The sequence below is a fragment of the Drosophila tropicalis genome, unplaced genomic scaffold (assembly GCF_018151085.1).
Source record: "Drosophila tropicalis isolate 14030-0801.00 unplaced genomic scaffold, ASM1815108v1 contig_845, whole genome shotgun sequence".
NCBI classification, from domain to species: Eukaryota; Metazoa; Arthropoda; class Insecta; order Diptera; family Drosophilidae; genus Drosophila; species Drosophila tropicalis.
In genome coordinates, this window is record NW_027173338.1 from 3,852,392 (window position 1) to 3,876,355 (window position 23,964).

General features: G+C 36.5%; 6 protein-coding genes and 1 long non-coding RNA gene across 9 annotated transcripts; 4 read left to right on the top strand and 3 right to left on the bottom strand.

Annotated features, from left to right (window-relative positions):
- Nucleotides 1-101: 101 nt before the first annotated feature.
- LOC137581423 (zinc finger protein weckle) lies at nucleotides 102-2,726 on the bottom strand. Its single transcript, XM_068295652.1, has 3 exons — nucleotides 2,475-2,726; nucleotides 1,000-2,417; nucleotides 102-894 (listed from the first exon to the last, which is right to left on the bottom strand). The coding sequence occupies exons 1-3, from the start codon at nucleotides 2,631-2,633 to the stop codon at nucleotides 465-467; spliced, it is 2,007 nt and encodes a 668-aa protein (XP_068151753.1). The 5' UTR covers nucleotides 2,634-2,726; the 3' UTR covers nucleotides 102-464.
- Nucleotides 2,727-3,042: 316 nt separating this feature from the next.
- On the top strand, nucleotides 3,043-4,122 carry PCNA2 (Proliferating cell nuclear antigen 2). The gene is made up of 4 exons (XM_068295283.1): nucleotides 3,043-3,212; nucleotides 3,281-3,469; nucleotides 3,524-3,634; nucleotides 3,701-4,122. The coding sequence occupies exons 1-4, from the start codon at nucleotides 3,105-3,107 to the stop codon at nucleotides 4,058-4,060; spliced, it is 768 nt and encodes a 255-aa protein (XP_068151384.1). The 5' UTR covers nucleotides 3,043-3,104; the 3' UTR covers nucleotides 4,061-4,122.
- A 253-nt stretch (nucleotides 4,123-4,375) lies between these two features.
- Nucleotides 4,376-6,599, top strand: Hakai (E3 ubiquitin-protein ligase Hakai). Its single transcript, XM_068294559.1, has 3 exons — nucleotides 4,376-4,829; nucleotides 5,478-5,983; nucleotides 6,074-6,599. The coding sequence occupies exons 1-3, from the start codon at nucleotides 4,454-4,456 to the stop codon at nucleotides 6,464-6,466; spliced, it is 1,275 nt and encodes a 424-aa protein (XP_068150660.1). The 5' UTR covers nucleotides 4,376-4,453; the 3' UTR covers nucleotides 6,467-6,599.
- Nucleotides 6,600-7,350: 751 nt separating this feature from the next.
- On the top strand, nucleotides 7,351-8,615 carry Pmvk (Phosphomevalonate kinase). The gene is made up of 2 exons (XM_068294969.1): nucleotides 7,351-7,866; nucleotides 7,937-8,615. Exons 1-2 carry the CDS (start codon nucleotides 7,793-7,795, stop codon nucleotides 8,430-8,432), a joined length of 570 nt encoding a protein of 189 aa, XP_068151070.1. The 5' UTR covers nucleotides 7,351-7,792; the 3' UTR covers nucleotides 8,433-8,615.
- Nucleotides 8,616-9,503: 888 nt separating this feature from the next.
- On the bottom strand, nucleotides 9,504-11,095 carry msb1l. Its single transcript, XM_068294629.1, has 2 exons — nucleotides 10,681-11,095; nucleotides 9,504-10,624 (listed from the first exon to the last, which is right to left on the bottom strand). The coding sequence occupies exons 1-2, from the start codon at nucleotides 10,858-10,860 to the stop codon at nucleotides 9,635-9,637; spliced, it is 1,170 nt and encodes a 389-aa protein (XP_068150730.1). The 5' UTR covers nucleotides 10,861-11,095; the 3' UTR covers nucleotides 9,504-9,634.
- Nucleotides 11,096-11,595: 500 nt separating this feature from the next.
- On the top strand, nucleotides 11,596-22,505 carry spi (spitz). Of its 3 annotated transcripts, XM_068295390.1 has the most exons (4): nucleotides 16,368-16,495; nucleotides 17,276-17,475; nucleotides 19,677-19,753; nucleotides 20,929-22,505. In XM_068295390.1, exon 4 carries the CDS (start codon nucleotides 21,254-21,256, stop codon nucleotides 22,025-22,027), a length of 774 nt encoding a protein of 257 aa, XP_068151491.1. In that variant the 5' UTR covers nucleotides 16,368-16,495; nucleotides 17,276-17,475; nucleotides 19,677-19,753; nucleotides 20,929-21,253; the 3' UTR covers nucleotides 22,028-22,505. The 3 variants fall into 3 exon arrangements, with proteins under 3 accessions (XP_068151490.1, XP_068151491.1, XP_068151489.1); XM_068295389.1 differs by lacking the exons at nucleotides 16,368-16,495; nucleotides 19,677-19,753 and adding an exon at nucleotides 11,596-11,724; XM_068295388.1 differs by lacking the exon at nucleotides 19,677-19,753.
- LOC137581162 (uncharacterized) lies at nucleotides 12,794-14,001 on the bottom strand. Its single transcript, XR_011033091.1, has 2 exons — nucleotides 13,723-14,001; nucleotides 12,794-13,620 (listed from the first exon to the last, which is right to left on the bottom strand). It is a non-coding gene; the product is annotated as an uncharacterized lncRNA (long non-coding RNA).
- Nucleotides 22,506-23,964: the final 1,459 nt, after the last annotated feature.

The following is a 23,964-nucleotide window of genomic DNA, read 5'->3' on the forward strand; positions in this document are numbered from 1 at the left end:
CTCCTTTAAAAAACCTTTTGTTTTTATTGGTTGGACAAATCGATTTTTTTTTTATTTGATTTTTCGGCTTCACACAACAAGGAATTCATTTCTTCCACTCCTTAAACAAGTGCCCTGTAAGGACTTTTTCGTGTTTTTTTTTTATTAAAATTTAAAACAAATTCTTTAAGTTTATTTTAAAAACAAATTTCACGCTTATTTTAACAAAAAATGTTTGAAACAATTTAAACAAAAATCCTTATCCCAAGGAGCAAAAGAGAGCGACAAAGAGAGCGACAGGACACGAGGAAAGGCGCACGCTGTCAACTGAACTAAAATTCCTTTATATTTGAGTTGAGAGGCTCCACTCCACTCCAAAAAATAAGAAGAACGAAATCTCTCTTTAGTTGGGGGGTGACTTTAAGCCAACGATTTGACATACACAGGACATGCGCATGAGAGAATGTATGTTTGTGTCCCTGGTTCTAATATGAGTAAATTTGGGTGCCACTCGGACTGGTGTCCAAGTTCTGCTGCTGCTCCTCCTCCTGCTGCTGCTGAGTGGTGGTTACCAGTGTTGCACTGCCATCACTTGAGATTAGAATCTGCTGCTGCTGCTCATGCGGGGTCGTTAGCTGTTGCTGCTGCTGTTGCTGCTGCTGTTGCTGATGGACAACATACGCTGTTGTGATCGGTTCCGTTTTGCTTGTTGGCGGGGATTGCTGTTTCATTATATGATTATAGATATTATCAATGGTGGGTATAGTTGATATCGACGATGATGGAGCTTGTGGACTAACTTCATTGGCAAGGGCAGGAGCATCTGATTTAATCTGCGGCTTGGGTTTCTTTCCAAAGGCAAAGCAACCGCTCTGCTTGGTAACCACCGGTGATAAATTATCCCTGTTTTTGGTACTGAAAGAAAAATATTCGATGATTGGATAAAGATTCAGGTACAGTTGGGGGCCAATTCAATATCTCCAATTAAGGAAAGGATAACAAAAATTATAATAAACTTACAATGCCTTTAACGCCTCCAATTTGGGGATATTACGATTATAGTTCTTAGCGCCGCCAGCTGCCTCTTGAGCGGCCAATTCTTCGGGATGGGATTTCTTTTTATGCGTCCGACAATTGGAGCCATTGGCAAAGGTGCGATCACAAAAATCACAGGAATATGGCTTTAGGCCCGTATGCAGAATCAAATGATTCTTAAGAGCTTTGGCACGTTTAAATTCTTTGCCACAATAATCGCATTTATGTTGCATTTTATCTGTATGGACTAAACGATGACGATTCAAGGTGGGACGTGAATTCAGTTGCATACCACATTCGGGACATATATATTTATGTGGATCATGCGTTTCCTTGTGATGTTTCAGACGATTTGAGCTTTTGAAGCATTTCTTGCATATATCACACTCAAATGGAGCATAATCTGTGTGCTTGAGAACATGCTCCTTGAGAGCACTAATCGAGTGGACAGCTACGCCGCATTGTTCGCATATAACTGGACGTGGACGTTCATCCTGATGCATATATTGGACATGTTGTAGAGCTGAGGCATTGCTAGTAAATTTCTTATCACAATTAGGACAGGGAAACATTTTACGTTTGGGCAATGGCAAATGGTGTTGTGTATGACGTTTTAGATTCCAATGATTGTGGAATTTTTTTGGGCACTCTGGGCATGAGAATTGTGCCATGGGCGATGTGCTAGATGTGGTTGTTGCTTCTGCATGGCAATAGCGTAAATGACGACTCAAAGTGCCAGATGTAGCATAGACACGTTTACATTCAGAACATTGATGCGATTTATTGCGTTTCGGACGTGGATTTGTTTTTGATTTAATGTCCAAATTGTTATCTTTATCCTCCTCGTGTTCCTCCTCCGCTTCATCCTCCGCCTCCTCCTCCTCGTCGTTCTCAACGACTTCATCATTGCCATCGCCCTCATCGTCTTCATGAAGTCCATACGTATTGCAAAATTTTAATAAAAATTGCTCTTCCTCATCCTGTTGATGTTCAACTTTTCTTTCTACAATTCCTTCCGTTTCTGTCTCTTCTTCTCTCCGTTCTTCTTCTTGATCTTCATTAAGGGGATTTTCTACCTCATATGCTAAATCTGTTGCCATAACTTCTTCCACATTCAATTCGTCTTCCATATCAATTTTCGGTTTCTCATCCACATAGTGCACTTCCGTAAGATTCTGCACTTCTTTTTCCTCCGTCTCGTCGCCCTCCTCCTCCTCGTCGTCAATCAAACCAAATTTCAATCTTAGCTCTCTAAGATTCACTTCATCTTGTGATTTGTGGCTTTGCAATAGGCAATAGAATTTCTGAACTCGTGTTATCCTTTCCGAGAAATTGACCAAAGTAGTTATAAGTGTCAAGCAATCGGCGCAAATCATTTCCGGCAATTCCTCACCACGGGTAATCTTTAAAACAAAAACAAAATAGTTAGTTTCCATTTAGAAGGGCCTTAGTTTACTCACGTTCACCCAAAAGTATCTTCCAATGGCTGTGGCCAGAGCTGAGTCTCCTGTATTTGTCTGTTCATTCTTTAAAAATACATTAATATTGCCTTGCAAGTCATCTTTGGCACACAAGCGACACCAGAGATGCCAATTGTTGATATCCTCCGTTGCCGACATGGCCCAAATTTTAATAATAATTAAATCTATTTGTTTATAAAAAATCCCAATGCAACGAAAACATATTGCAGGGTATACCGGAACTGGAACTAGAACTTGAGTAGTTCTTACCAGAAATCAGGCACCAGCGCTGCGTACAGAGTGGTGAACATAATAATTAATCAGGCAAAAGAATGATTATTTGTAAGCTAAGCTTTAATTTTAGTTATAAATTTGTTTTTTCTAATTTATGGTGAAAATTACTATCATTTATATATACATACATATACATAATAATTAATGGGGAAAAATATACTGAGCGACCCAGTTCCATGCGTCTAGCTCTTTTCTTTAGCTAGCCAAAAACTAGCTAAATTGTAATTTTTTATGGCGAACTAGTACTTTCCCGAAAACTAACTAAACAGCTGTTGTTTGCCACTTTTGTTTTTGTTTTCTATTCCACTTGTGAAATTAACGGATACTTTTGCAGAAATGTTTGAAGCCCGACTTGGTAATACCCTACTACTGAAAAGGATTGTAGATGCACTTAGAGAAATTCTTAGTCAAAGCACATTGGATTGCAGTGACACGGGTATCCAGGTAAAGTGGCCATGAAGACTGAAGTTGGTGCATTGTTTCAAGACTTTTTCTATTTTAACTTAAATTAGCTTCAGGCCATGGATGACTCCCATGTATCGCTGGTGGCTCTGACACTAAAAACGGAATGTTTCGAAAAGTATCGCTGTACCCGCAATGTATCCCTCGGTTTGGATCTTAAATCGTTAGCCAAAGTTCTTAAATGTGCCAGCTCAGATGATTCAGTTACCATTAAAGCGGACGATAAGGCCGATAAAGTGGTAAGTAAAGCAGTTTTCCATATTTTCAATCAAATGTTATTATATTTTTTACAGCTCTTTTGTTTTGAATCGGAAGGCAAAGAACGCACAGCCGATTATGAGCTCCGTTTGCTTAATCTGGACCAAGACCATTTGGGTATTCCCGATACAGACTACTCCTGTGTGGTAGGAACTCTATATTTACTACGAATTTGGGACCTTAACGTCTTCTATACTCCTTAATCCAACTAGGTCCACATGCCATCTATAGATTTTGCTCGAATTTGTCGTGATATGGCCATGTTTAGTGAATCTGTGACTATTGCTTGCACCAAGAACAGTATAAAATTCTCCGCAAATGGTGATATGGGATCTGCTAATATAAAACTGAGCGAAACCAGTAAAGGCGATGTTCTTATCAATGTCGATGAACCACTTTCATTATCCTTCGCAGGACGATATTTAAATACATTTACAAAAGCCACACCGCTGGCAGAAAAAGTGAAAATTGCTTTAGCTGCGGAAGTACCACTATTGGTTGAATATCCCATAGAGGATTATGGCTATATACGTTATTATTTAGCACCTAAAGTAGATGAAGCCGATGTTTAAGAATTTATGTATATTTGTACAAGTGCAATCAATTTATTACAAATTTTAAAATTAATTAACAATGACATGGTTAAGGAATTATTTCTAATCTTATTTATATCAAATATACGTTCCATAAAACATTTTTAAGTCATCATAGCCACAGATTATATTAATGAAATCAAAAAACTTGCAGAATATCTAACTGGAAATTAAATTTAGCGCAATTATCGTTTGTTGTTATCGTCAATCGATACATTTTGAAACACCACCCCGGCATAATCGTTAGTGTAACCAGACTCGTGATTATGGTGCTACAAATAGAGTGTGGCCAGATTCCAGGTTCGTTTGCTTTTTTCCAAACTCACGAAAACCAGGATTACAACAAAAGAAAAACCTGCCGGCAAGGATACGATGGACACTGAGGAAGTGAAACGTGGTCGAGGTCGCGGTCGTGGTACACGGGCACGTGGGCGAGGGCGCGGCCGGGGTCGTGGCCGTGGCAAGAAAATCGACGATATCAGCATTCTGGAAGCGGCGGCAGCATCATCCGTGGGTGGCGGTGTAATTGAGGACAGTCAGGAACATACAGAAGATGCTACCATGCATGAAATGGACAAGGAAAATGAAATGGAAGTGACAGCACTGGCGACAGCGATTGATGAGCAACAAGAACAGCAACAACAACAACTGGTTACACCAAATGACGAAACGATGCCAACGCCGCCGTCCGTTTCACAGCAGCAACAACAACAGACAGTTGCTCCGCCTGTGGCACCAATTCAAACAAGTAAGATTTGACGTCAAATAATTAATCAATATATTACCACGAATACATTCATAACTGAGTATTCATTTTTATTTATTTGATTCGAATCACTATTCATTCAATTCATTAAACGAATGAATGAGTTCGGTGGATCTGTTGGCCATCATCTAATTCCTTCCATGGAATGTATTGTCTATGGTTTTATGTTTCATTCTTTTTTCGTTTTCCAGTTTTGTTTATTTACCAATCAGTATCAACTGATTGGTGCTTTCTAAACAATCACAATATTATTCTGAGAAAACTGGCAATTAAACTCATAAAAAAATCGTCATACGCACTACAACAAATTTTCGCTTTATTCCAAATGTTGTGAGGGTTCAAGGCTCATTACATTTTCCAATAGATTAATTCAATTCGTTATGTAGAAATACACAAAATATTCAGAATAGAAGTGAATAAAATACGACCGAACATTAAACATGTTCTTATTTGAAGAATATTGAGTTAACCAAACAGATTCACTTCTTTTTTTTAAAGTCTCAGCAAATTGGATAATATTTAGGCCAACCTTTTGGCTTTAGTGCACAAAACTATTTTCCATACTCATTTGATGAAATAAACTTACTTAAACAAAAAACCCTTCAAAATGTTGCTTCTTTTATGTTTCAGTTGACATGGAAGCTGATATATCGCAATTGGAGGCACCTACATTTACGACACTGTCTCGAGGACCACCTGAACCGATGTTGCGCCTTAAATGGAATCACAAGGTCAGTCTTATCGGTGAGAAAGTGCTGAATCCCATGATCCATTGCTGTGATCAGTGTGACAAGCCCATATTGGTCTACGGCCGTATGATACCCTGTAAGCATGTCTTTTGTCTGAAATGTGCCCGCGCCGAACCAATCAAGAGTTGCCCCCGATGCAATGATAAGGTACTAAGAGTGGAGCAAAGTGGCTTGGGCACTGTTTTTATGTGCACCCATGGCGGCAGTCGTTACGGCAGTACTGGATGTCGTCGCACCTACCTATCCCAACGTGATCTGCAGGCGCATATCAATCATAGGCATGTGACTCCTCAACCACCGCTGCTGCAACCACTGCAACAGCAGCAGCAACATTCATCATCCAGCGGCAGTGAACAGACGACCAAGCTAACAGATCTACAGCGCAAGGCGAGTGGTAGCTATGGCACCTGAAAAAAACAAGAAATTTAGTATAAAAAAAGAATCTTTTTTCTTGCTTGCTTGCTCCCTCACTTGTAGCTCTCCGAGTCATCCAGCTGCACAGCGGTTCCGTCAACAATGCGTTCCATGGGACGTCCACAGCCACCACCACAGCCAACATCCACCCAAACGTCATCCTCGATTGCATCAGCATCCATCTCTGCTGCCTCTGTTAGTGGCATTGGCTCTATACCACCGCCTGGTTCAGCTGCTGCTGTGGCAGCTGCTCAAAATTCCGTCCATTGCCATTCATCTCTTACGCAGGCCAATTTGGCTAGAATTAATAATGCCAATGCCCAGGAGTGTCATCAGAGCAAGGCCAACTTGCATCAGACATTGAAGAAAGGTCAATCCCATCAATCGGAATCTGTGGCAGATGCCTCATACTACAGCAGTGTTTTGGCCTCGTGCAGCCTCTCCAGACTCAAGTGAAAAATTATGAAAGCTTTTAAATGCAAGTTAATTTTTAATTGTACATTTATGGCAAGACAAATGATTTTAGTTAAACAATGTTTTAAATAAGTATATAATTATTATATATACAAAACTAATGATGAACAATCAATTTACATTTTTTCCATTTTATATTTTTACATTAATTGTAAGACTTAGTTTTTGATTTATAACTCTTCTAAAAAAGGTTTAATCCTCCAATTTGGCAATTATATTATTTAATCAAATTTAATCTTTCTTTAAATACAAAAACAAATTTATTTAAATTAAAAAGTTGAACAAAAAATATCACATATATTTAGAGTAAAAATTACCATTTTATAATTCAAATAGTTACTTAACTAGATTTAACCATTTATTTTCCAGTTTTTTCACAAATAATTTCCTATTTTGAGCTCCTGTATTTTTTATCCTTAACTTCTTACCAAATTCATTAAATTTATGACTATTTTCATTCATTTCGGAATTTCAATAATAATATAAATAACAAGTCGTGAAATGATTGAAAAAGTCAAATTTCCCCGTGATACCCTTTCGCACTAAAAATGATAGGTCAAATTCAAAACTTGTTCCTTTTTCTATGAAAAATTAAAAAAAAAAAAAAAAAAAAATACCAAAATAATCTCAATGATTTAAGATTTTACTCCGGTTGCACTCCCTGGGAAACAGAAACTATGTTTCATTCATTCATTTAATAAACAAAGTACATTTTCTTTTTTAAATGTGCCCGCCTAGACAAACACCTTAGTACTTCGACAGTTCGAATATTAAAATTTGTTTGACAAATATCGATAGCATGCTAGGCCCTGAATCGATAACACTAAAAAAAAACAGCTGAGCGCTCTCTTAAAAAAGAAGTAATTACAGAAATGCTGAGCGTATTAAACATTGTTTTCATTTTGAAAGTGAACAGTTTTATTATTGAGAATTTTAAATTAAATTAAAAATATTTGTCAAACATTATTTAAACCAAAAAAGGCCAAACCGTCCACTATTTAAAATCTTGAATTAAAGTGAACACAAATCACGATATCCAATTAAACGAACCTTGCCAAAACTACATAAACAAATTTCCATTTCAAATAGTAAAAAAACAAACAGCTGCAATATTTACATAAAACTTTCAATGGAATTTACAAACAATGAATAAAAATTTGACCCAGAAACACGTAAACCGATCAGCTAACGAATGCCACAATTAGCAACTGAAAAGCATTGAGGGCAGGGCGATTGGTTGGTTGCGATTGCTTAGGCCAAGGAAATAAACCCAAAAAAGTGAAAGTTGGACGTGTTACTCTGACAAAGATGATGAAAATTATATTAATAAGTGGTAAAAGAAAATGTGGCAAGGATTACATAGCAGAAAGATTGCAGAAGAGGTAAGAGATAGTTTGCAATAAACTCAAATTAATACCATTAATAAAATTTTCCCCAAACCTGATTAATTAGACTGACAAATTGCTCCAAAATTGTGCGCATCTCGGAGCCAATTAAAAGCGAATGGGCAAGGAAACTTCAATTAGATCTCAGTGCCTTACTCAGCGATGGTCCATATAAGGAGAAATATCGTCGGGACATGATTGTTTGGAGCGATGAAGTTCGCGCCCGTGATTATGGTTACTTTTGTCGGGCAGCCATGGCAGAGGCCATGGAAACTGCAGATCACCCGATCTCTTACATTATAGTTAGTGATATAAGACGCAAAAATGATATTAAATGGTTTCTTGAACAGTATGGCCCACAAATGGTGCAAACGCTTCGTCTAACCTCACGCATCGAAGTGCGTAAGGCAAGAGGTTGGAAATTTACCCAAGGTATTGATGATGTAACCTCCGAATGCGATTTGGATGACTATCAGAGTTTTGATCATGTGGTGGCCAATGATGGCATAACTGAAGATCATAAATTAATTGAGCATCTCATCGACATCCTCCAAATACAATGAACAAATTAGGAATCTAGGATTAAAGATTATTCTCGGTGTGTGGCCTTTGACTCGGATAAATTATTTTTGATAGATCAAAACTGTATGTAATTTAATGGTGCTTATATAAATCAATATTTATATTTATTTATTTTTCAATGTTATGTGAAGTAGTAAATGGTGAAAAAAAGTTTTTTATAACAATTCAATTTCGTTTACTTTCCCCCTCTCTCTTATCTGATAAATTAAGAAAAAAAAACCTTGTCTGAGAATCCTGTATCATATGGGCAACGATTCTTCCTCATTTGTATTAAACTCCAAAAAAGTCAGAAACAAGGTAATAAAAATCGATGGGTTATTGCAATTAACCCTGAATTATTAGCAATTAACCCAAGGGGAACCTTTTAAACAATTCAAAGTATAATGAAGTAAGTAAATCGACTCGTCGACTTGGTTATACCATACACCGGTGAAACAAATATTTCAAATTTCGAAAACCAATTGTATGTCTATTAAATTGTTTTTACATGTCTTATACAAACACACGAGCACTCTAGCGCCGTCACTAGCCAACGTCCAATTCTGGCCTTGTGGACCGCGTAGTAATATACGTTTATACGCATATTTTGCATGTTTCTAGTCCGATTTCAATAAAATTTGGTTGTTTGGTAGAAGTACATAAGATTAATTAGTCTGCCGAATTTGAATGCGATAGTTAACTAACTACAGTAGGAAATCGGTTTTTTATAAATTATGGAGGCGGAAGTGGGCGTGGCAAAAAGTTTGAACTCTATATATTTACATACTACACGAGTATACATACCAAATTTGGTGGCTCTAGCTCTTATACCCTCCGAGATCTGCGTGTTCATACAGACGGACGGACGGACAGACGGACGGACATGGCTAGATCGACTCGGCTGTTGATCCTGATCAAGAATATATATACTTTATATGCTCGGAGAAGCTTCCTTCTGCCTGTTACATACATTTTGGCGACTTTAATATACCATTTCACCCTATGGGTGTAAGGTATAAAAATTAAGTACAGACAATCGAGAGTAACTAACGAGTGCCATTTTATAAAGTGCGTTTTGGGCTTTAATAAAATTTATTTAAAAGATGAAGAATGAGAACGTATAAAATAGAAATGTGAATAAATTGGTGGATTCAAATATATGATGATTTTGTATGTGATATAGAAATAATTACTAACAAAATTCTTAGTAATTGAAACCATCTAAGCTATCCTCGCCAGCAATAAGTATACGGGATGGATTCAATTGATCATTGAAAGGAGTTTTCCGAACATCTTTCTCAACGGTCTGAGAAGGCGGCAAATGTTGACGATTCTTTACACAACTTAAAGGTGTGCGCTTCTGGCCCGACAAGGGTGTAGCTGGTCCACTATTTGGTGTAATATTATTGGCTTTGGATGGCGTCGCCGACTCTTTATCCACATAGATTTGAGTTTTGGTCGCCCTTGCTGGTTTACGTGGAGCCACACGACGTTTATTGCCCAAACGAACACGCTCAAGATGTTTGTTAGCTGGCAATTGTTGGGATGATGTTGATTGTGGCATCTCACCCATTGATTGTTGTGGCATTTCCATTATGCTGCTCTCCTGACTAAGATTGAGAGTAAGAGTTTCAAGGATTTGTTCCAACATTTGTGCCTCGTGCGCCTCGTCATCTTCATCGTCACAAAAGATAATAGGGGTACGCTCCACATTCAAACTGGGTGATCGAGGATCATTATGATGAATGTGAATTGCTGGTGGTGTTTTCTGTAGTTTCACATCACAAGGCATAGTCTCTTCGGCATCATAAGGCAAGGATACAATTTCCACCGAACTATTATTATGGCTTAAGGGTGTTCCAAATTCATCATCACCACTTGAGGAAGGAGGGGACGATGGTGGTGTTGTTGATGCTGCTGTCTCTGAGGCAATTTTCACAGTAGCAGCTCCAGCGCGTGTGTCCACAAAAAGATCGGCAAATGTATCATCTAAATTAAGTGAACGCACTTCATCCAATATCAACGGTGTACGATTCAGTTGCGGGGATCGTGGATCATTCAAGGAAAAACCTTTAAGCAAGCGTTTTTTGAATTGGGCAAAAGCATTTTCATTTGATTCCTCATCTTGCCCTTGCTCTGGGTCGCTTTTCACCTGCTGTGCCACAGCGTTCTTTTCCTTTGGATTCTGAAGAAACTGTAAGACAATTAAATTAGTTTGTAATAAGTTTAAGTATGTCAAGCTCTACTTACATTTAGGGGCGTACGACAGCCATTTGGTGAACGAGGATCAAGGCAATTTTCATCCCGCCTTGTCGGCGTTAATTCCACTTGTTCCTGTGTCTGCAGCTGGTTGGGTAAACGTAATTTGTTTAATGTGGGAGTATCAGGCAAGTAGCTGCCTCCCTCAAGTTTAGAAGCCTTGGCGCCCATTTGTTTCAACAGTAAAAATTTAAAATGCAGTAAAAATTAATAAAAAATTAATTCGTTACCGCGCATTTGTTTTGAAATGGCGTCGTTTTAGATGTACAGAGTTGTCACCCAGTTGGTAGATACTTTAAATGCGGCAGTCTATCAGTGTTACAAAACAGTGACAGGATCACTTTAAATTATTGAAATTGACTAACAGTAAATATATGTATGAGAATATTGCCAGCGAACGCTTGAAATCAAATTGTTTGTTTGGATTAAAACGAAACGAAACTCAAAGCTAGCATTGTTTTTGTGAAAATACTAAAACAAATGTGTACCTTCGTTAACTTTACTAACATTTTTTAACACAGCTCACAAATAATGATGTACAGCACTAATTGCGTGTTGTGCTAGAGCTGGAAAAACATCGATGTTTGCGCGGTATTTTGAAAATCATTCATTTATTTCACATACATATGAATGTATATACACATATAAATGCATGCTGCTCTTAGCGTTTACAAATAAAACTTCCTTTGAAAATACTTGTCCATTTTTAAAAAGCCTTTTAGCAAACTTCTTTACCAACACCATTTGTAGTACAATTAAAAAAACACAAAATAAAAACTTACATTCTTTTCCCTCGAACACTTGTAAAAGAAAAAAAAAAACCATCGATAGTGCTGGCCAGGCATCGATGTTTTATCAATGTATCGATAGTACCATCGATGTTTTTCCAGCTTTATGTTGTGCAACACTATACAAAAGGTGCTGCTGCGTTGAGTGTGACAAAAAAAAAAGTTGGACGCGAGAATTTTTTACTTTTTCAATTAAAATGGCCTAAAAACTATCAAATAAATTGCATAAACATTGCAGAATCACAATGTAAGTGTGTATTTCATAATAAATCAAAGGATAAGTTAAATTAGTGATCTAGAAAGCAGTGGAAAAAAGTGATTGTATATGTATATACATAAATATTCATGAATGTGTGTGTGTATGTGCGACCGTGTGTGTGTTGCGTATATGTATCTCCCTCTCGTTTTCTCACTTGGTACGCTCTTGTTTGCGTGTGTACAACAAAATTTCATTCATTGCTCATTTCCGAGAGAGCGAGAAAAACAACTACATATTCAGAACGCCATCTGCAACAAAACTCTTATATGTATTTATGTCTCAATTAAAATTTAGACCGACTTTCATTTATATGCCTGTTTGAAAAGAGAACAAATCCGTACATATTTGTCAGGTGCAACAACTGGAAATTTCAACATAAAAAAAATCTGCTAATTCCGGCTTTTTCTTTCCCACGGCATTCCAGAATTCCACTTTAAATTCTGTCTCGCTCACTCCCATTTGCCAGACATCTAGTAGCGTCATTGGCCGCGTTTTGTGCTTGTTTTTTTTCTTCACACATTCCACACACTTGCCTTTGCTTCGTTTGTCAGGGGCGTGAACTGGCTAAGTTTTGAAAGGGAACACACATCAAATCAATGAGACAAGTTATGTGGATCTATTTGAAAAATCAACCCCGTGTAACTGGGACTACGCCCTTGCTCCTTGCTTGGCTACTATTGATTCCAATCAACTTGGTATATTCTTTCTCTTTTGTGCCCATTTGTCAATTAAGCAACCGTGTCCGTTTGTCGGCGCATCACCAATTTGTGGCCTCTGTGTGTATGTGTGTGTCTGTGTTTGTAAATTTCATTTCCTGTTTATAATATTGCGGCACACCCGCCGACATTGTCGGCATCAACCCTCGCTCTCTCTATCTTTTCTCAAGTACATACAATGCGAGACACAACGGTATGCTTGCTTGCTCTCTTTGGGTCGTTGTCTTTCGATTTGTCTACCACAGTGGGCTGTTTTTTTAATAACACAGTCAGGTGAAAGTCTATATTTTGGCAACTTGAATATGAACTAAAGTATTTGAAAAATATTTTGGGAGAACAAATTTATGGGGCTGCATTAAGAGATTCAAGATTTATTGTCTTATTAATTTTTAAGATATTCGAATACATTTTGTTATTCTCGTTCATCTAATTTGTCGTTTACTTTTAAGTTGTTGTATTGTATAATTAACAAAATGTTCTAACAACATGCAAAGTATATGTATGTATGTACATACTATACTCAGAAAACTCTAAGGATCCCCTCATTTTCATTCAATGACCCTCACAAAACGGATTTCCGTTCAACTTTCGCTCTCATCACCCTTATTATCTCTTAAATCTCTCCCACACCTCCCGCTCTCTCTCTCTCTAGTCACTTATAAATAAAAATTTCAATTTCATTAAATTTCACTTTTTAAACCACTGTGCAATTGGTCGTGGGCATTTTGCTTAGGAACAAACTGGAAAATGGAACACAAAAATGCCTCTCTTTTCCCCGGTACGATCCAACTGGCCGTTATTGTCGGTAGCAATAGCAAGCGGGTGTGTTTTATGTATGTGTGTGTGAACAAGAGGGAGAGAGTAGTACAGTACGTGCCACTTCCTTTACATTCAGAAAAATAAAAAAAAATCGTTTACACACACACTCGGCGTCTGCGCATTGTGTTGTGTTTGGTTTCAGTTTTGGTTGTTGTTCTTGTACAGTTGCAAAGACATATTTGAGGTTTGCGAGTAGCGTCGAACTTGTTGGCCGCTTGCTTGCCTGTTTTTTACCCCTTTACTTGGCTTATTAGAAAGAAAAAAATGCCGCTGCACGTTTGTTGTTGCTTTTGCTGGTGTTTCTGTTGTTGTTTTTTACGTAAGAAGGCCGTCGAACTCTACGTCGTCTCTAGAAAGAGAGGGAAAATGAAAGAGCAAGAGAACGCAAATAATTTGAGAGTAACCGCGCGTGAGTGTCTGCGTGTGTGTGTGTGTTTTGTCTAATGATTACCGTTACAATTTGCATGTTGTCTAGTCAGACGTCTCGCGACCCAGACAAGGCGACCCGCCGCAATTGGGTAGTAGACAAAAAATGGATGATTTCTTTTGTTTGACCTTTTATCGTCATCGTTGTACATTTGTTTTTTTTTTTTTGTTATTGATTTAATTTTTTTTTCATTTATTACTTGTAAAGTTATTGTTCCCTCCCCTAAAGTTGCGTGTTTTGCCTCCTCTTTGATTAGTTCAACGTCCCTTAACCGCACACAACAAGTGCAACAATTGTAGGGAATGGAAGAAGAAAAAAATGAGAATGAGCTGATGATGAAGGAAGCCCAAGAGCTTTGGTCCTAGGGCAATCCATTTAACATTTGTCTTCTTGTATACATAATCATTATCTTCGTTTGGTACAGTTGGAAACCTTTATTGTTGTTTTTACTTATTCAAATGCTATGTTATATTTACAAAGAAGATTCTCAAAATTCTGACGGCTAGTTTAAAATAACAGAATTTTCAAAATGATAATTTAAGCGAATTTAAAGAAGGCTTGAGGAAAATTGAATTTGAATTTGTCTCGACTTAACCGGCAAAAGAAACAACAACAACATCCGTAAGCGGTAACCCAGAAAACGTTGTGTCAGGTTTGGTCGTTGCCTTTTTGTTTGTGTGTGTGTATTTGTGACGTCAATTGGCTTTGGAATGGTGTCGATGTCTCAACGGCCCACTTCTTCACACACATTCACAACACCAACAAGCTTAAAATGAATACCGGAAATATGTATTTATGCATACATAAATGCAAATGTACCACTGTTCACAAAAAGATTAGTGAATGTAGACACTATTTGCTATTTGCAGAACTAAAACTAACGTAAATAGACGTTTGCATACGTCTGGCAACCCCACACGAATACATTTTTCTTTTTGTTTTGGCGCGCTCACAGAAAAAATAAAAGGAATGGAGAAGAAATCGTATGGAATGTTGTTTACGTGAGCGCGCGCCTGCGCGCATCTTTTTCATAAACAACATCAACCAGAATCCCCAGTTCCACGAATTTGCCACAGAGGCAGAAAAGTAGTTGTTGTTGTCTGAGTTTCTTCATCCTGTTCGTCCCGTTTTGGGCTTGAGCTGACTGTTTGTTGTGTGCTACCTACCTGCCTCTGTCCCTGGGTTTTATTTTTGTACCATTAAGAGTGCACCCGGCCCCCGCTTCTTGTTTGTTTGCATTTTTGCTCCACCGAACTCGTTGCCGTCGTCTGGCTGTTGATCCTACTGCATCTGCCGGACAGTGATGTCATTTATTCATAAAGAAAAAACAGCTAAATAAAAAGGCTAAGTTAGGGATTAAAAAAAACCGGAAAAGGGTAAAATTCTTTTGTTGATCCATTTGCCAACTCTAAAAAGAAACTATTGCGATTGTTTGTTAAAATTATATATACGGTAAATGTTTACTATTACTACTCGAGATTTCAGTGTTGAAAAGTGGAAAAATCGCGTAAAGCTAGATTTCAGTGTTGTCAAACGCTATTTTTTATTTGGCGCGCTGTTTGACCGCTCTGGTAGCCAAATATTTTAATCAAAATTCTAAAGTCGAGGAATATTTGGCTGCTCTGGCAGCCGAATATTGTATTCTAAACTATATTTGTTCCATAAAATCAAGAAATATTGTAAACTCAACAATATTTTCGTTTGTTGAGAATAGTGCGAACAAGAGATTCAAAAAGCCCGCGTATTCGAGTATCCAAAATTCGGCATTTGGCAACACCATCTTAAAATTGAACAGCTTTTTTTAGCCGGAAAAAGCTACTTTTAGCTATAGTCCCGCTAAAAATATTAATTTTCTTTTGTTAATTACTCAAAAACTACGAAACAAATCGCCAAGGCGCACCTGATGTCGTGCTCGTGGAATTTTTCTCTTTCGTTTGATACCAAAATTATGTAGTTTAAGCGCGTTTTGGGCCCGAGTAGTAATAGTAAACATTTACCATATATACATATGTTTCCTTTTGCCTCACTTTGGAACTGCAAGTTTAGCAGGCTGTTAATTTAAAAATCCCAATATTTTCACATTTTTATTTAAAAAAAAAAAGCGAAAAAGACATCGCTGGCTTGAAGGCAACAACTCAAAGCCCCTCTCTAAAAAACAACCCAACCAAACGAAGCCGCGTTTGTTGTTATTTATGCCGCTGCTTGAAACGTGGTAGTGTGAAGGAGATAGAAGGTGGGCAGAGGAAATACAAAATGAGAGAATAATTAAGATAAACTAAAAAGTAAATTTAAAAATAAACAAATTTGTCAGGTTAAAAAGCGTCCTCGTGACGCCTTGTTTAAGTGTTCTCAGAAAATTAACATGACGAAACGGTAATAAAGTGCCAAGGACCTGGAAGGGTATATAAACATCGGCATAGCACAAGTTGGCTTCTTTGATACTTTTTAAGTAGATTCGAAGTTGGTGCGCTTTGGTTAGACTCGTCGGTTGGAGTTGCACCTTGGTTCGTTTTTGTTGTTGTCACGGCAAAAATAAAACCAGTATAAGGCAAAGAAAACCAGTATTAGGTTACTCGTGACTCACGATAATTGCAGAGCGAATTCAAAAAATGCTTAGGCGAACTCATAAATGCTTAGCGAATTCAAAAATGCCCAGCGAATTAGTAGCATTTGTTTTTCAAAGTGTTTGCGATGCGGTCGTGTTTTTTCTCGTGCTGCGCAACAGCGGCAACAACATTGTCGGCGTGTTTGCAGCGGATGTTGTTATTGTTCTCTTAATAATTTATTAATAATATGGGTAATTCACAACAATTCATTAAAGTGTTACTTGGAAAAAATGCGTTTTTCATGTGCTGGAAGCTTAAAGAAAAGTTGGCCGTCAACGCCTACACATGCGTTTTCTGTGCTTACCAAGTATTTATGTGTGCGTGTGTGTATGTGTTACTATACGTATATTTGTATTTGGGAGTGTGTGTGTGTATATATCTTACTAAAGGAATATTTTTATATATAACTTACACTTGGTGTCGATACGCATTAAAATTATTTTGTGTAAAATTCAATCATTTTACTATTTTATATATTCGCATTTGTGCCCGACAAGTCCGCGCCCCGTTTTCTCTTTTTTCGCCGCTTTTGGTGCAAAATTCTTAGAATTCTTGACAACATTCCCGCGCACACACATGTATATATTATATATACTCTCGCATATCTGTACATGTATATATACATATATTTATATATACATACAAACACATGCAAAGGGAAATTTTTTTTCTTCCCGCGCACAATGCGTGAGAGAGACAAGAAGACGACGCACTTGAACTCTCACACACAACACACCTAAAAAAAATATGAAAAGAATGCTGGTTCATGTCTCGACTAAAAAAAGGTGCTATGGCCATCTCTGTCTTGCTTGTAGTATATGAAACTAGTAAGACTTGTTTTTGCAAAAACACAAGTAAAAACCGGTAAAATTTTTATAGAGAGCATCATTATGAGACTTCTCCTACGTCTTTTTTTTATGGTGGAATTTCGCTTTAACCATACTTTTTCACACACTCTGCTTTTCTTACAGTTTTCTAAACACACACAAACACACACACGCGCATATGCATATGCATACATGTGTGTATATATGCATGTAGAAGAGCCAACGAACTTCTCGTGCAAGAGCGACGCCGCCCAAGAATGAAACACAAGGCAACATAAGAAGAAGACGGACGACCAAAACGAACCAGAAGAAATTTTTATAAGCGGTTGTTGTTGTGCTTTCATGTATGTATGCTTACGTTTTTTATTTGATTTTATTTTACTTGTTCTGTATTGTTGTGTATTATTGGTACTTGTTTATTTTCTTATTTACATTTGCATTTGCATGTTCAAGAAATTTAAAAAAAAAACAACCAAATTTGTTGCTGCTTCGCCAGAGTTGCCACCTGGTCAGTGAACTTGTTTTTCTTCTGATCTTGACCTACACGGGGCAAAACGAAATTCTTTTGTATATGGTTATTCAACCTGCTTTTACTTCCTCTCGTACTCGCTCGCACACATACACACACACACTCAACACACTTGAATATTGGCAAGCGGGTGGCGGATTTAATTTTTATAACGGGAATCTCAATAGACGAGATAGAGAGAGCGAAAGAGATGAAACAACTTGACGCCATGTCGCGTCAATCAAGCGCGTCTGTTAACTGTAAATACATTGCCCATACACATGAAGAGGGGGAGACATGTGTCGTTGTCGTCGTCGTCTTCATCTCTCATTTCCACGAGGGGTATTCTAAAAGTATACAAATAAGTGAACGCTACTTTGGTATGAAATGGTCATTTAAAATTTTTCTTTGTGAAATGCATAAATTATGTTTGTAATTAAGAACCCTAAGATTAACCCTCGTAATACGGTGTCGCGTCATTGGCTCATTAATTGTATTTCTTGTATGATGATCATCTTTCTTCCAATGTTTGCGCTTATCAAAAAAATTGGCGACAAATTCGACAAATGACTGGCGCCAACGTATACAGACATATTTTATACATTTACTATATAGAGTGCATTCTCTGGGTTCATTATATTTAAAATATACATAATTTGTCTGTCTCTTTCTATCTCTCTGTGGATTGTACCTTTGCGCTGTTGCACACATCCCAGCATTTCCTTCTCTTTCTATCTACTATCTCTCTTCATTCATATTTTTATGTCTGGCTTATCTTCATTCATGATCATCATTCACCGGTCGTTGTGGATGTTGTCTTCTTTTTCTTGATTTTTTTTGCTACTGTTGTGTGCTGTTGTTGTCTTTTTATTTTGCAAAACAAAATCGTGGCCGTGAGAAAAGTGTAATTGTACAATAAAAGATGAAAGAAGGGACTAACAACCTACACACATACACACATGCAAACACATTCACCAACATCATCATCATAATCATCACCAATATCATCATTATCATCATCTTCATCTTGAAGTGATCGTCAGAAGTAGCACCAGCAGCGCAAGATGGCATCATCTTAATCATCATCGTCCTCCTCCCATCCCAGTACAAAAGTCGCGTCCACCCAATGGAAAAGTGCATTTCAAGTGGCCGCCATCGCGCAGGATGGAGGCGGAGGAGGAAGGAGAATTGTGTCATTCTTCAAAGTGGTTGTGAAATGTTTGCCTTTTTATGCCTATTCATATCACAGCCAGCTTTGAGGAGCGACGCAATGGCTCAAGTTACAGTAAAAGAAAATTGACAAATTAACAGGAAAATTATGTTTAAAAAAATATTTGTGCTTAAATTAAATATCAATTGCTATAAACTACGAAATAGCTGAGACAGAAGATCATATCCTGAATAAAAGTAAAGGAAAAGACGAAAAGCAGCAGTTGATTATTTAAAGCAATATGTGCTCTGGAAAAGGACTCTGCGGCTAGGTGGTAACATTGTAACCACCACCGACGACAGGGTTCTCAAAATTTCAAACAAAATCAGTCCTTCGGCATGTCAACTACTGTCTCAGCTATCTCAGAACTTTCAAAGCGTAAAATTTTCAAAAAATTGGGCGTGGCTGGCTGATTATAGACACTAACCAGGAAGGACATTTATTACACAGAATTCAAGCGCACTTTCATTAAATACACTTTAGATTCAGATTGTAAAAGGAATAAATCCCCTAAATCTGAGAAACCAACATCCACACCCTGTTGAGGTAAAAAATAAGTCCAAAACAACCTGGTGGCATTTCGGTTCTTATCGGTGTATCTGAAACATCTCATCTAGTAATGCAACCAAACAAAAATTATTCAAATTATATTGTTGCCGAGTGTGAAGAACTTTGCTAAAAACAACAACTTTATAAAAGCTTAATAACAAATACAAATGCTTTTACTAATTTCTATTAATAAAAACAGAAAGAAAGGGATTTTTTTTTCTTCAAATGAATTATCTACTCAGAACTTTGCATTAACAATTTATTTTCTTTTATTTAAGATTTGAAACCATAATGCGGAAGTTGTAATATTATGCAAAGAACAAAAGAAAATTATCTTGAAAGAGGCTACCAAATTGTAAGGACAAAAGGCAAAATCATTCATTCAAGTGTTTATTAAACTCATAATTTTATGCTACACATACATAATCATTATTTAAATTGAAATTGCTACAAAAAAACATTTAATCAGTTTTCAAATAATTTAAAACACTTGCTTTGATTATTTTGTCACTGCGAATCAACATTTTTCATGCAGATTAAATCTATTAACGTTTTAAATATTTTTTTTTGAGTTTCTGTTTGTTTGTTAACTAAGATATGTATACACCGATACGAACCGAAAAACTAATATCTTACACTGACAAAATTTTTAAATTGTTATTATTTCAAACTTATAATTGGACACAAGTTTAAAATGTTAACAGAAACTTAATTTATTTCTATTATTAGCGAAAAGTTATACTATAATATTGGCTGGCACTAAAACTTATAGAACAAAAACAAAACTAAAATTTAAGAAAAACACACGGACACATTCATGCTGAGCTCACAAAGTGGTTGTGATGTGCATCATTTGCTTTATCCAGCATATCACAGCCAGCTTTGATGAGCTCTGCGTAATGTGAATTGCATCAATCGATCAATCAAACAATCATTTAAAAATTGTATCTTCACCCTTTCACGGCGCTCATTATAAATCTCGTGAGATGGAAATTCTTGAATTGGTGAATCAAATAAAAAACTAAAACTATAATTTATCATCCAACATTTTATCTTCATCAGCGAAAAATATTTTTATCAATAAAAAAAATGCAATCAAATGACATCATTTTCCAAAATTAAAACAAAAAGGAAATATTGATGTTGCTTATCTAAGCCTCATCAAGTGGTTGTGATATGGATACCCAACGCATATCACAGCCAGCTTTGATGAGCTAGGATAATCAACGGAAAACAACAGAAAACTTAACAAAAACAAATAAAATGCTATATACAAAGTGAATTGGTGTTAAAAAAAAAGTGAAGAAAACAAAAGATCAACTAAAATTAAAAAAAAAAAAATTCTTGATAATTTTTAATCGTATTCTCACATTCATTTCTATAGATAATTATTACATTTTCCTGTATACATATAGATACACTTGGTATTTTTATTCTGATTTCCTGCAGTTTTTTTTTTTTCTCTCCTTACAACTCACTTTTTTTTTATTCATATTAGAGTACTAATGCTACTTTTGATCTTTCTCGCAGATACGTTCCACATACAAAGAAAGTAAAAATAGAACCTCAAAGTTCAAGTAATTCCAAAGAAGGACGAATCGTAAGATCCTGAGAACAAAAGCAACAGCAGAATCAGCACGAACAAAGCGAAATATATTATTTGCTGCAAATTTAGATTTTTAATTTAATTTTGATTTATATGTCATTGTGATACGTTTCTCGATAGTAGTCTAAGTTTACTGTTTTTTTTCTCTTTTAAACTTATTGACAAACAAAAAAGAAGTCAAATAACCAAAAATTGAAAAGGAACTCTGTTAAAAAGAAACCAAAAACGAAACGAAAAGAAATTATAAAAATGCATTCCACAAGCATTGAGATTATGTTTAAGATTTTGCTGCTGTTGATCAGCTACCATGACGATGTGACCTTGATTGAGGCCTGCTCTAGTCGTACTGTTGTGCCCAAGCCAAGGCCCTCGATGTCGTCAATGTCGGGCGGCGGTGACGGCAATGCTTGGCCTCTGCCACCCACACAGGCACCCATGACCAGTACCACAACCATACGGACAACAACAACAACGCCAAGACCAAATATAACATTCCCCACATACAAATGCCCTGAAACTTTCGATGCCTGGTATTGTTTGAATGATGCCCATTGCTTTGCTGTAAAGATCGGTGAACTGCCAGTCTATAGCTGTGAATGCGCCACTGGCTTTATGGGTCAACGTTGCGAATATAAGGAAATCGATGGCTCCTACACACCAAAGCGTCCACGTCCCATGCTTGAGAAGGCCAGCATTGCTAGCGGCGCCATGTGTGCCCTGGTCTGCATGATATTCATTTGTGTGGCTCTCTATCTGCGTGTTGAGAATCGGGCCACCAAGAAAGCCTACGAGCTGGAAACAGAGGAAGAGGAGGAATATAACAATGACTATATGCAAGATGAAATTGGTGGTTCAGCGGCGTCGTCGGGCGGTCATTGTGAATGTTGTTGCTGTCACCAGAAATGCTGCGAGGATGATGAGCCTCCTCTAATTGCCGAACGACGAAATTTACCATATTATATGCGTTTGGAGCATGCCCTAATGTCGTTTGCCCAACGACGTAGCAACAGCACCAGGGACTAAGGAAAAAACTAAATGTAATGGATAATATATTATCTTACCAAGCACAAGAATATGCCTCTTGCCTTTTGCATGCTCTCTCTCTCACTCACTCTCTTAAATGTGACGAATTTTGATGTGCTTTAAGCCGCTTGGTGAAGCGTGCTCCTCCTATAATCTACCCAAACGTTGAATTTGTAGACTCGTCTATATCTATCTCTTGTCATGCTGAATTTATTTCCTACATATATCCGAATCTGTATTTTATGTATTATTTCTAATATATTACCTTATGTGCTAGGCTATTATTTATTATTATTATTATTTTTTTTTTGATTACTGTATAATGCTAAGAGAATTTTCGATATACGTATCCATCACAAATACTACTACACGCGCCAAGTATTATTTTTTATGAGAGAAAAACTAAGAATATATACACGAAATATATTACATATTTTTTTAAACAAATAAAACAAGAACTGCACTTTATATAACGAAATTCAAATTTGTATTAAATTATGTTAAATTATTTATGGTGGGAGAGTTTGTTTACGAATGTTATTATTATTTTCTCTACATGTCTTCCATTTCCTGAAAAACTGTTATATCGTGAGTGTTCGAGCCTCTAACAATAAGTTTTGCTGGAATTGATGGCGCGGCTTATAAGAAATTTAACCTATAACCCAAGTAGGTGCAGAGATTATGTTATGAACACCAAATTGAAGGGTTACAAAATGGACACTTAATTAACTTTCAGTGCTTGTCTACATTATGTTGCATTATATTTTTCTCTTTTATGGTATTAAGAACAAATCAAAGAGAATAATAAAGTTCTCGGCCTCCAAAGACAAAGAGAACTCGATGCAGAATTATTTGAAATCAAAGTTTAAGCCGGTTTTAGCTTCCGCATGGATGTAACTCTTTGTCCTTTTTTGTCGACCACTAAGCTCAATTAGTTAAATATTTACAAATTTCGTTAATTTTCTCTTAAGAAAATGTTTTTATGACTCGCATATTTTGGTAAATGAATGAAAGTTTAAAAATTGCTTGTTTTCCAAACATGATAGTGATCCTTTTCCATTGTTTTCTTGATGTGTATATGATTTAGAAACATATGTACATTTTTTACTCATAGTAACTATTAATGATTTGTTTTTTTTTTTATCTCACAAATTAGAATCAGTTTAGAAAACCCAAGTTTGTATATTGGCTAATATATTGGCCTGTGTTATGCGGATGGGTCGTATACTTAATATACCAAATATGTATCTCATAGAGCGCTGAATGAATAATGTTAAATCAATTTGAGTTAACAATATTCAAAACCAAGTGAGTTAATTGAAAATCAAGTTAAATGAATGACGTAAAACGAAACATGACGAATTGAATAAGTTAGAATGTTAGACAATGAGCTGCTATTATTCAAACAAATTCGAATCCCATTTCTGATTTTAGTATTCAGTATTTATTTGTATTTTATATTTTTGAACTATAAGTGAACTATAAGATAATTGAACTAGGCAGTCCAACCAAAATAAGAGAATTCAAATGATTTGAGTGCCTTAGCACATTTCGATGCTTTGACACTAAATTTATTGCCTTTTATTAAAGGGCGTCATGTATTTTTCGGAGATCTGACAAGAACTTACATTCACACTCATTCATTTAATTGTGTAGTTTTCATTCATTCACTTGAATTCCATTCGAAAGGATTCATTTGATTTTAATGTTTCTGTCTTTTATGCAGCTCTCTATCTGTCTTTGCATAAGGTTCGCCCCCAATTTAGAAAAGGTTACTATTTATCACAAATTTATATATGTTATCATTCTATAATCTCTAATTTTAATAAACTTGTATGGAATGTAGAACATATTTGACCTAATGCCATTAAAAGGACAGAGTTGCGCGCCAAATTGCTTGTGTTGAATAAGATTGAATAAGAATAATTGAATAAGAT